The sequence below is a fragment of the Filicampus tigris genome, chromosome 16, assembly GCF_054856515.1.
Source record: "Filicampus tigris isolate MCC_2025a chromosome 16, RoL_Ftig_1.0, whole genome shotgun sequence".
Taxonomy (NCBI): Eukaryota; Metazoa; Chordata; class Actinopteri; order Syngnathiformes; family Syngnathidae; genus Filicampus; species Filicampus tigris.
Window position 1 is genome coordinate 8,738,820 of NC_141232.1, and position 12,504 is coordinate 8,751,323.

The 12,504-nt window shown below is 41.9% G+C and overlaps 1 protein-coding gene across 2 annotated transcripts in view; it reads left to right on the forward strand.

The window, feature by feature from the left end:
• Positions 1-1,045: 1,045 nt before the first annotated feature.
• The window catches only part of septin9a (septin 9a), a 47,675-nt gene continuing 36,216 nt past the window's right edge, over positions 1,046-12,504 (forward strand). Inside the window, exons 1-2 of one of the 2 annotated variants that reach the window (XM_086054917.1) lie at positions 1,046-1,094; positions 2,401-2,463. In XM_086054917.1, the coding sequence (XP_085911043.1) occupies positions 1,061-1,094; positions 2,401-2,463 (97 nt within the window). In that variant the 5' untranslated portion in view covers positions 1,046-1,060. Of the gene's footprint in view, positions 1,095-2,400; positions 2,464-5,309; positions 5,424-12,504 lie in introns of those variants that run through there. The other variant, XM_086054920.1, reaches the window with a different exon arrangement.

Consider the following 12,504-nt stretch of genomic DNA (forward strand, 5'->3'; position numbering starts at 1 on the left):
CTTCATTCACAAAGTGTGTGTGTATGTGTGTGTGTGTGTGTGAATGTCTCTGAGTGCTTTTGTATTTCAAGTGCGACTAAGTGCTGCTGCCCGTCCCCTTTGCTTATCTTCACTTCACGTCTGAGGTCAGTCACTTAGCGGTTGACATGTTTGTCCAAGCCATGCACTTGACCGGTCATGTTCTACATATATACACATGCACGCATGCACACACACGCGTTCACGCACTCTCACACGCCTTTTTTCTTTTTTTTTTAATTAGACATGGGTATATGGCCTGACTAAATGAAGCTCCTCCCTTTCACTTGGCACCAAGATGCTATATAAAAACAGTGACTAAGTGAGTTTAACAGCGATTAACAGAGGATAGGTTAAACATAATCGCAAATCCTTTTTTTCCCATATTATATGGGAACCATCTTTCTGAGTCACTTTTGGGGGTCACATTTAAAAGCTTCCTACACACATTGCTTTTCATGTTTTATGGGACCAAGTCACTTTTATTAAAGATTCTACACGTGCACTGGTTTTCATGTTTCGTGGTGTGTATGTGTGGGGGGGACAACTTTATGAACATCACTTGCGGCGCCATCTATCATTTTAAAAGGTTGTAAACATACACACACCTACAACCCCCCCCACACACACACACACACGCACGTTTTCATATTTTATGGGACCAACCCTCTGAACTTTGTTTACAGGGACCCCCTTTTAAATATTCTATACACACAAACCCTTTTCAAGTAAGGGGACCAACTTTCTGGATGTAACTTCGCAGGACCACACTTTGAAAGGTTGTGCACAAACACAGACACACACACACACCCACCCCCCCCCCCACACACACACACACACCCACACACGCACACACCCCCACACACGCTGAATAGGTTTGGCTAACCAGGGGTAGATAACCCTAGCCAGCAAAGTTTTGAGACCTTCAATTAGTTTCCATCCAATTTTACCCTGTCATAGCTAGCAAGTGTTTCATTTTCAATTTAGTACTCCTCATGGCTAACTTGCTGGCCAGCTACGCATTAGCAATTAACTTTATACCATGTCACCATCGCCCTTAATTGCTATGTTGCGAGGTTAGTAGCTATCTAGTTGTACCTTACAGTTTCAGCTAACTAGCTAGCTAGCAACTACCTAGCTACCTATATTGTACCTACTTTCGTGTCAACTAAGGGTGATTGTGACGTAGGAAAGTTGGCAGCTAGTTGATTGCTTGCCACAGTTGTTGTGACTTTCTGCTTGTCCTCATAAGTTGAAAGCTAGTTAGCTGTATAGGTAACAGGATGACACCTTGACTAAGTAGCCATAGTGGTTGACTAAGAGTTGCATGCATGCACGGACAACCTCATCAGGATTTGACATCAATCAGGTGAGGCCCATAGCAACCACAGTTCATTCATGTCGTGTTTTTCCACAAGCATGAACACTGCCTCTATTCTTCTCATGCATCGTGTGTCTACGCTGACCTCAGTTGTATATTTTGATTTAAGCAAATATAACCAGGACGTTTACAAATCCCCTCCCGGGGAAAAGGGTCATAGATCCCTGTGTCTGGAGATTACTTTATAACCCATTGAAGTTGCGCTAAACGTGTGCTTGTGCGATGTGTGTGATTTTGCGACTTCAGACAAGACTGAGCAGGTGAGCATAGTCTTGGTGCGCACACACACGCAAGCATACACACAGAAATAGCTACATACCAGGGTAACTCTGCAGGTGTCACTCTTTTTCCTCATTTCCACAGACACTTTTGACTGACAGAAACATATTAGCGGCCTGTCAGTACTTTGCCCTCACTCTAAACCAGAGCGCTACAGGCGGCGGCGTATTACATCACTTTTGTGCCAAACAACACCTTATCAACACAATGTTTGAATTACAGACGATGACTACACGGGCGGCGGTTTGCTTTGATGCACAAATAAGCGTAGCCAGGAGCAAGAGTTGAAGTAAAGTATTGGCATGGTTGTATGTGTGGCTGCACCTGGATACTGTGAACTGAACAACTACACTTTATTTATCTATGACAGATTCCACTCTTCCGGGAATGCTTTCATTCATATGTTGGGAGTGTGGGAATTATTGGTCCATTCTTCAGATGTAGGACCTAAGAGCCGGCTTACTGACTCACTATCTCTTTTCAATTTTTTCCCAAAGTTACTTGGTGACATTGAGATCATGATTTTAAAGTCCTTTGACACCAAAGTGTTTTTTTTTCTTTTTCTATTTTTCTTCATATTTTAGATTGCATATATGTATAAACTCTTTATTTTATATTCACTCTGGGATAGGCACCAGCCAACACGTGGCCCTGAGGATAAGCACTATAAAAAATGAATGCATGGAAATAATTTTTTATTTTACTTCTGTGTCTATTTACAGCAAGGTCAGCCAGTGCGCGATCAAGGAGGACAGAGAAAGATGGCTCCAGCATCCTCAGCCCAGGTAAGTACAGAGATTACCGTGGTCATGGCGGTAACGTTTTTTTAAATTGCTGTGGTATCTACTCTCAGTCTCTGTGCAATCGCTGATTATTCTTATAATTTTTATGTAAGTCAGTGTCACTGACCTTTAGCAGCAAGATATTGAAAGCCCGAAAGCAGAGTTGAGGAACTTCTCCTGCACAGATAACAGATTAACTCTTCACCACAGATAAAGATATGATGTGCAGGACACAGACAGAGGGTTGATAAAATTCCCATTTGTTTGTATTTCAAAACTATTTTCCCAGACAGACAATATAACAATTGTGACACAGGCATATATTCTTTATCTTTTGTGAAAAAATACTACTTCAGCTTATTTCCTTTTGTTGTGAAATTCTTCCGCGGTGAAATTCTTCTTCATGTGTCTCTCTGTGTCTGGATTATACTGCCCCCTAAAGTAAGCAGAGCTGCAGTTAGTTTTTTTTAAATGCTAAATTAGCGCTCGCGTCCCCACTCAGTTGTGCATTTTTTGCGTGTGTACTATTGGCACATACGCCAAAGATTTGGCTCACTGCTACGGCATGTCGTCTTTGTGGAGAGAGCCTATATGTGCAGTGTCAGCACAAAAAAGCGAGACATGCAAACAGAGAGAAGAAAAGGAAGGAAATGCACACACAATTTTACATGTGCAGGCTGAATACGACAATGTGTAGTGCAGGATGTGAACTCATCCCATAAACACTTGATGGCTAATGGGCCGACATGCATATAAGTTTATTGTGGTAATGTGTGTGTCACCTATAATAGTCAGATGTGAGTGTGTGTGTGTGTGTGTGTATATGTATGTGTGAAAATGACATCACTGCAATTACAATGTGTCATGTTGTGTTTAATGGCCTCTTACTTGGATCTCTCTCGTAATGAATTACTCTATTATTATCTATTGTGCATTTGTGTTAGAGTGCATGTTGCCGGGAAATGCTTAACGATGTCTGCCAAGTGAGCATATTATGGGATGCCAGGCAGGCAGGCAGGCAGGCACGCTCACATATCCTATTTTCCTCCCATGGACCAGCTAAAATGTCTAGATGAAAAATGTGTTCATTCAGGTTTTGGGCCACACAAAGATAGAAAGACAAGAAAATATAAATATGCGCGCACTCACGCGCACGCCACTACCCCTCCACCCTCCTTCCACCTCAGGTTCGGGGCCTATACTTGCAGGCGCTTGCAAATCTTGACCGCAAGAGGTCGCCACAGTTCAGAGCATATTTTGCTTAAAGGAGCCATACCGTAGATGTGCTTTTTCCCATATCGTAAAAGGTTACCCTCATGTCTTATTGAAGGTCTGACATTCTGTCCAAATAAGCAAAATTTAAAGAACTGCATCATACAGCTTGAAATGTCTTTATTTTTTTTTTCTGTGTCATGCAAATGTGTACTCATCTCAACTGAACTTTATAGAGCATCCTAAAAACAATTGCAGCTGAAACAAAGCGCTGTACATAAATAAAAATCGAAGGCTTCTGTTACCATGCCAACTTGGGGCAGAGCTAGGTAGTTTGTGACATTGGGAGAGCTACTCAGTGTTGCCAACTTTGTGACTTTTAGGACCCCTCCAACAACTTTTTCCTAAAAGCGTCTGGCAACCCTAATTAAAAAAATATATACTTTTATTTTATTATACTTTTTAACGTTATTATTGACTAAAATGTAATTAAACAACTAATGTAAAAATGTTGTACTTGAAGTTTTTTTTAATGTTCAATAACTCAATTAACCATTATTTTTTTATATTTGGTAGGGCTGTGGCCTGTGTAAATGAAGCTCTTTCCCTCACTTCAACATAGTCTCGTGATGTCAAGATGCCACACGATGGCACCAAAGTTCTAATTTTGTATCAGACAGGGCTATGGCCTTTGTAGCTAAAGCTACTCCCCTTATGTCAACATAGTTCATTGGCATCAAGATGCCACAAAATGACACCAAAGCACTACTATTCTATTAGACAGGGCTATGACTTGTATAAATGGCACTCCTCCCCTCACTGCCACAACATGGTGCCAAAGCACTACCTTTCTATTAGGAAGGGCTACGGCCTGCGTAAATGAAGCTCCTCCCCTCACTTTAACATAGTGCTTTGACATCAAGATGCCACAAGATGGCGCCAAAGCACTAGTTTCTATTAGACAGGTCTATCGCTTGTGTAAAAGAAACTATTCTCCTCACATCAATATAGTTTCCTTGGCACCAAGATACAAAAAGATGGCGCCAAAGCACTACTTTTCTACTAAACAGGGCTGTAGCCTGTGTAGATGAAGTTCTTCCTCTCATGTCAACATAGTTCCTTGACACCAACATGCCACAAGATGGCACCAACTTGTCTATTAGACAGGGTTTTGGCCCGGGCACAAAAACAGCGATCGACGTCCATTGTTTTTGTTATTTGCATCGAGGGCCCGTTTGATGTCTCAATCGGTGCTCGCCCCGTGACCTCTGACCTCCAACACAGTGTGAGGGATGTGCAAAGGGGTCAAGTGTCATGTGGAGTTTCCTGATCCCAGAGATTGGCATGTTCTCTCTCTTTCGTTATCTCATTTTGTAGGAGTCACTTTCATATTATTTGACACACAGGCGTAACCGCGCGCGATTCATGGCAGGGAAGTGCCGTGAAGGGAAGGGCCTTGCAAAAATAGCCCGTCACATGCTTACGGTGGACACAATGCTGCTTCAGTCTTTCGACGGCAGCATCTGAAGGGAGCAACATATGACCTGCACATGGGCCATGTCGTCACACTGAAGGAATCAAAGCGGGGAGAGGAGGACGAAGCGGAGGAGAGGGAGGGGAGGAGAGAGGAAGGGAAGTCCAAAAAAAGACGAGGAGGGAGCGAGAGGGCGAGAGAGATTGGAGTCAAAGTGCAGACGCTACATGTGGCTCTGGAGGGAGTGATCTGGTTATGGAGGGGGACAAATTCTCAGGTAGGACACATGTTTCTTCACTCAGTCGACTCAACGGACTCATCAGTGAGCGCTTTCCTGTGTCTCTTTGCTCCGCTTTACTTTCCTCTCTCTATTTTCCATTCTCTCATTCTGCCCTCTTTGCTGACTGCATGCTTTCTTTTGGGGGGAATTAACAGACAGAGGGATCAATGTAATTTCTGCACAAACTGTTCTTTCTCGGGTATGTCTCACCCTCTCGCTTGTTCTGTCCTTCTGTCGTCGTTTCGTCTGTGGACGGGAAGAAGCCGCGTTTGAACAGTACTACTCTTGTCCCTCGTGGCTCTATGGGTCACTCGTTCCTCTCTGGCCAACAGGATGTAGAAAGCCTGAGTCAGCCCGCCTTGCAAATAAGACACTCGAATAACACACACACACACACGCGCACACACTCACGCACGCGTACAAAATACCCTGTTAAATAGAGTTTGTCATCCGTGTTATTTAGAGGTTATGGAAGTTGTAAAAGTCATCGGGAGGGAAGAATGAGTTGGAGTGTTCAAAAGTGTCTACAGCAGCATGTGTGTCAATACACACTCAGGGCCAAATCATTATGCAAATCCATAAAAAATGAAGACCAAATTATTTTCTTGGATCTTTACTACTACTACTTCCACCACCACCACTCCTCCTCCTCCTATACGACTACTATTACTACTACTACTACTACAACAACCACCATCACCACCACCACCACTACTACAACTACTAACACTGCCACCCCAACTACCACTCCCACTCCCACTCCCATCACCACTACCACGACAACTACTATAGTGAGAAAAAAAATAATTACATTTTACTACGTTTAAATGTTGAAACTGAAAAATAGAAAGACAAGAGAAGCAAACAATTTTGTTGCTTTGTACTTGTGCATGTGCAATGACAATGAAGAAATTCAATTAATTTCTATCAAAAAAATGATGTGAACCCCCCATTCTCCATCATTTTATTTACTATATTTATATTGATAAGAAAAAGTAGAGAGGAATGTGTCATATCAAAAATATTGATAAAGATAATAATAAACAGATTTGTTTGACACTGTAAAATAGGTATTTTACTGTGAGAAAAGATAACCATAAATATAACCAATAATAATTATAATAATTAAAAAAAAATGTACATTGTAAAAATAATCGATATAATTTATTATTGTATATTACATCAAAAGCACCTACCACCACCATTTTTTTTTTTTTACCCAATAAACAAAAAATATATATTTTCCTTCATTGTTCATCAATCGTTTTCTCAAACTGCAGCCACAACAATAAACACCTAAAGACGTTTCCAAGAGCTGCATGTGTGCCTGTTCCTACTGTGAATATAAATGCCTCCATGTCTTAAGCTGTTTACATCAACGTCTTGGTGTCTGGCGTTTGTATTTTATTTAAAGCAGCTATAATTTACAATGTCACTTATAGTGGGGGGGGGGACTCGAGAGCAGCTCCATTCAATCGCAAGGAGCTTAGGAGCCAGACACTTTCCCCACGAGTTGATGGAGATTAAAAAAACAGGAGGAAAGAAGATTTATTTCACCACACGGGCAGAAATATGACCCCAAATGACTGCTCGTGTTGCTCCAAGTTGGACTTCGAACGTGATAATATGTCAGCCTTATGTCCACATCTTTCCATTCCATCAAGCTTGGCAAATCATCACAAAGTACCGTAATATTATTTTTGCATATCCTCAAGTGCATACAGTGTAGCGTGTAATCGGTTCACGTGTCTTCTGGCTAATCTGCGCCCGTCATGAAGTGACGCTGATGCGCAAAGCCTGCTTTGTTTGCACATGAGTCAACAGCCCCCGAGAGTGACTGAGTTGAATGGAGGCGAAAAGGCCATCAGCGTTTGCCCCATTCATCGCAGTCACTGTGGGGTCAGCTGATGACCGCGGATACAGTGTGACACATTCACTCGCAGTCAATGCAGGGTGGAATAATGTCACTCTTCTGACGAGGGTTGAAACCGTTTGGAAAGTGACCAAGGTGACCCTAAATAACGGGAATAAACTCAACTCAACAAAACGGTTAGTGTTTAACAGTGGATTGTAAATGTAATTACAGTAATTGAAACCTTTTTTTTTTTTGTTTTGATTTGTATTGAATATTTTTAGTCATGTTTTGTCGATTGAATTGAATTGAATTTCAATTTCCGTTCATGTTTTTGGTCAACATTTGTACATTTTTCGATTCAACGTTTTAATTGTACTTTATTTGAACTCCGAACCTCAGAACTATGAGGCAGGCATGTTTACTATGAACACGTGCTGCTTTTGAAAATTTGTTCTCGCACAGTCAAATGAGATACAAACATTTACCAAACTTTATTGATATAGCACTTTTCATACAAAATGACTTTATACCCTTGATTTATTTTCAGTGCGGCCCTAGTTGTCCGTTAGGTGATGCAACTTCTGTGAATTACTCCAAATTTCCAATGAATTTGTATTCATTCTCATAATTCCTATGCAAAGTGTCCAAAACGGTCTTCATATGGAAATGTTCTTCCCTGTTGCCCTTTGTCTTGCGACTCAGTTAAACTAAAGGCAGATATTGAATCAAAGCCTCACTTTTTTTTTCCCAGATTGTAGCTAAACATAACAGAAGATAGCACCAGGTGGGCTGTAAAGTTGAATGATGACATGCATGAAAAAAAATCAGATGTAACCCACGTTTATAATCATATATTACGAGCTTTTGTGGGTTGTTTTATTGGCTTTTTATAACAGTTTCTCTGTTGCATGAAATCTCATAAGCATGTGTTTTATTTCATTTTTCATTTAAATCTTATTCTCAATGTCCCCCATAAATTAGTTTCGGACCAAGCGGCTGAACTCTGCGGCCGTGTTGCTTCCTGGAGCCCACGGATGTGTTTTGGTTGTTGCCATGGCAATGCTCTGAGTAGAACAATATGTGAGCGCAGAGAGGCGAACAAAGAACTGTAACGCTGTCTTGTCCACTCCATCCATTAAGTTATTACCCAGTGGAGAGTTGGAGGTGGGGAAAAAAAAAAAGAAAAGAAAAAGTAGTATTGATAATCATTTGCATGGAGGGTGGCTTCCCATGCGTGTGCCAACCCGCACACACACATTTGAGTCATGTTGCCAACAGGTGCTGCATTTGATTAAAATACACAAAGCTAGTGTGTGTGCTGCTGTTGCATATTTTGTATAAAAAACAGCTGCTGTCAGTACAGCTGTGCATGCACTCATGTGGTTGGTTGCGGGGGGGGGGCGGGGGGGGCACAATGTGGGACGGTTCGTCATCGGAATACTTTCCACTGACATTCATCACTAGAGGTGGCAAAAGTACTCACTCTGTACTAGTATTAGGACAGAACTACTGCGCATGTACAACTTTCAACAAGTCTATGGGGAAACATTTTTGTGCCTCCACGGCAACACATAAAAAATCAGAATGAGCACTCTATCAAATTGTACTTTTTAAAAACTTACAGTGGTGACATATAATTGAAGAGAATGTAAAGCATTTTTTAAATTATTTTTTTTGGGGGGTGGGGGACCATTTTTTGGTTCAATTCAATGGACAATGTACTGCTCCTTTCAGTGTTAACCTTGGCCACCTGGGGGCAGTATTAGACAGATACACGGTTTAATATAGAGACTCCTCATTCCTCAGTAAGCCACACTAATGTTAGTTTTTCTTCGCAGAGGGTAAAGAATATATGCCCGTTATGGTTTACAGTCTTATCTCTCTGTGTTTCTTTAAAAGCATTATAACACCGCCACATATAGGAGATGCCATTCATTATCCCATATGGCATTTTCCATTATATGTCAGTATTAAGCAGTGGTGGTGGTTCATAGTCATTGTTGGTGTTGTAGCTAGAGTAGTGGTAGCGGGTGCACTAGTACTAGTAGCCTAGTGGTAGCAGTAAATAGCAGTAGTGCTAATACTTGTTGTTGCGCACTCTTATTTGTAATAATTAAAATAGGTCTAGTGGAGGTAGTAAAAGTAGTGGTGGTGGTAAGTTGTAGTACAGGTGGTAGTAGTAGTCATAGTTGCTCGTGTAGTTGTAGTGTCAGCAGCTGTTCTAGAGGCAGTAGTACTAGTGTCTAATAGTGTAGTATTGCAATAGCAGATCTAGTTTGTAGTAGCACTAGTCCTAGAAGTAGTCACAGATACAAAAGTAAATGTAGTTGTAAGTGTCAGTACTAAAATGATTCAGTAGTCATTGAAATACTTTTTGTGGTGGTAGCAGCAGCCAATAGTAGTGGTAGAAATATGTGATGGCGTGTTAATATAATGTTTTCCTTTGCGCGCGCCCTCCCACTGGTGCTATCTATCTTTTCACCTTCCAGTCTTCCTCCGCTTCATTCACGCCGTCTCCTCAGTGAGGACGAGCCAGGTACACTGGCTTATTATGAGTGTTGCCATGAAAACAAAGACAACCATGAAAACAAAGACAACCAGACGGTCCCCTCCAATGCACGCACACGTCCAACGTCCACATTACTGCATCACTCCGCCTGGCTCGTGCGCGCTTGTGTTGAAGAAACTCAACTCACCTCCATTGCCATTTGTTCTTTTGATATTTAACAGCATGAATGAAAGACTTTGCATGCCGGGGTCTATTTGCGTGTGTGTACCCGTTTGACATTTGTGAGCCTTGTCGTCCTGGCACGACTATCACGACAGCCGTGCTCAGCCAGGCATCCGTTTCTATATATTTATCCTCTTCCTCTTTCTTGGAGTGCTGCTGGTGATCCGTCCTACATTGAAGTAGAGTCAGGCGTCTGTCTCAGCCATCTGGACCTCTGATGTGCAACATAACACCAACAGCTGTACATTCAAACATACTACAGTACAGTACAGTACAGTACAGTTCAGTACATTTTGTCTTCCTTCAAAGGCAGCTGAAGTGGGGACTAGTTGCAGAGTAAATATTGATGCAGTTTTGTTCATTTTCTTGAATCATTGTTGGCTGTAATCAAACTTAACTCGCCCACTCTAGCGTTGTGGAATATGATTTCATATGAAAATCTGTCAGTATTTAGAAATATTTTTGATAGCTTGCTAACTGAATGCTGCGGTGCTATGAATGTTCACCATGTTCTCATCAATGCTAACATTAGCCAAAAATGTCCACACTGTCATTGTCCACCCTGTCAGCAAGCTCCCGTACGTTGCTGTTTGCATTTAGTACATCCTGCTTGCAGTTAATTTACCAAAAGAGAAGTGTGGTCGCTTTATCAATATGCATTTCTAACAGCATAACATCGCCTTAATACAACAAACATGAAGTTTGGAAGATCTCTATTTTTTGGGGTGAAATGGGGGTGTCTCAAAGGCATCTTACGGTGATATTGACTCACCTGTCTAAAAATAGCACAACCTATGAGCTCAAAACGGTCTCATTTTACAAGATTACCGTGAAACACTAATGACTTGGATAATTTGATGAATGGAAAAAAAGCAACAGAATTGCGCAAGAACATGCACATGTGATGAAGGATCACTCCCACTAATGACCCAGGCTAAACTTAGCTCTTCCCCGACATCCAAAGCTGGTCTTTTAGTCAAGGTGTATTGTATCACTTCAACATACTTCATTGTCACCAATTACTGTACTTGTTTCCTATTTAGACATGGTTTCGGTAGTAACCCGTGAATGTGTGGGGGATTGCTGTACTAATGGTATGCATTTTAATTCCCTTCTTATCATGACTGTTATAATTATGAATGACTTCTTTCTATCTTGGGACAGAAAAAGCATTCTAGTGGTGTTCCAGTGTGACAGTTGTTACAGCAGATTGGATTAGCACCGTCTAGGCTTGCAAGGACAAGCAGTGGAAGGAAGTGGGCTTGTCACCGACTTGCGTGCGTGTGTGTGGTTGAAAGAAGGGTCGGTTGCCGGGCTGAGTTCCCGCATGTGTTTCTTCCCTAATGTGTTTTCATACTTGTGCGCGCATCTGCCGGGGCCACATGCGTTGTCGCCGAGTTGCAGAGTGGGTGTGTGAATGCTGGCGTGTGCGTCTGTATGTGAGGAATTGCACCGGTGGGGATGAGGGTGTGTCCCAGAGTGGGATTCTCCACATGTCGCCATTTTAATAACACTGGAGATCGCTTTACAGTGGCACGGTTGCCAGAGGCAACAAAAGGGTTAGTTGTAGGTATAGCGCTGACCCCTACTGGAGAAATATAGCACACATTTTGGCGAAATGTGTTTTATGTCAAAGACAAAGCGCTAAAAGATCGCTTTTATTAGTTCAACAGAAGCTTATTTAGTTTTGGCCACTCATAACTGCTGGAGTGAATTCAGGCACTTTACCTGCGCCAAAGAATTTACATCTGGCTCACTTCAAGTGTTGATAGTCCAGCCATATGTGCAGCTTTCTTTGTAGCCAGGAAATATCAGCGTCTATTAGCTTTTTACATACTTTGCAGGGTCCAGTGGCAGAAAATTGGAATGCAAGTTTGCTCCATGATTGCAGGTTTTGCTAGTCAATACTTTTTTTGGTCATAAATCTGCATGCTGGTGTGTGCTTAGAGCCGTTCTGTGTTTATGATTAGTACATATGGTTAAATCAACCCAGACTACACACCGTGGGTCCAATGTAAGCAGTATGTTGGCAGTGAGGTTGACAATCATGCAAGATGTTAATTCTAATCAGGAGACAATGCATCCAAAATGGGTGTATTTTTGGAGAATAGAACATTGAGGGGGATTTTTTTTTAAATCACTCTAGTATAGTAGTAGTGGTAGTTGCACTATATACTGTAGCCTGCTACATTTTGCACGCTGCTTTTATTTGTTATGTACGTGGCTGCTGTCATGTGACTCCGTTTCCCCAATCCAACATAGCCTCTGGCGTTTTTTGCCAGTCAGTCGGAGTCAGGTAGTCACATGACCGCAGTCTCAGCAGCACCACATGGAAGCCATCCATCCATCCATCCATCCATCCATCCATCCATCCATCCATCGATCCGCTGCCTCTTACTATGTTCCATGTCACGGACTCACAGGTGAGCCCGAGGTTATCCCAGATGACTTTTTCGCAAGAGACATGGTACAGCATCAACAGCCAATCACAG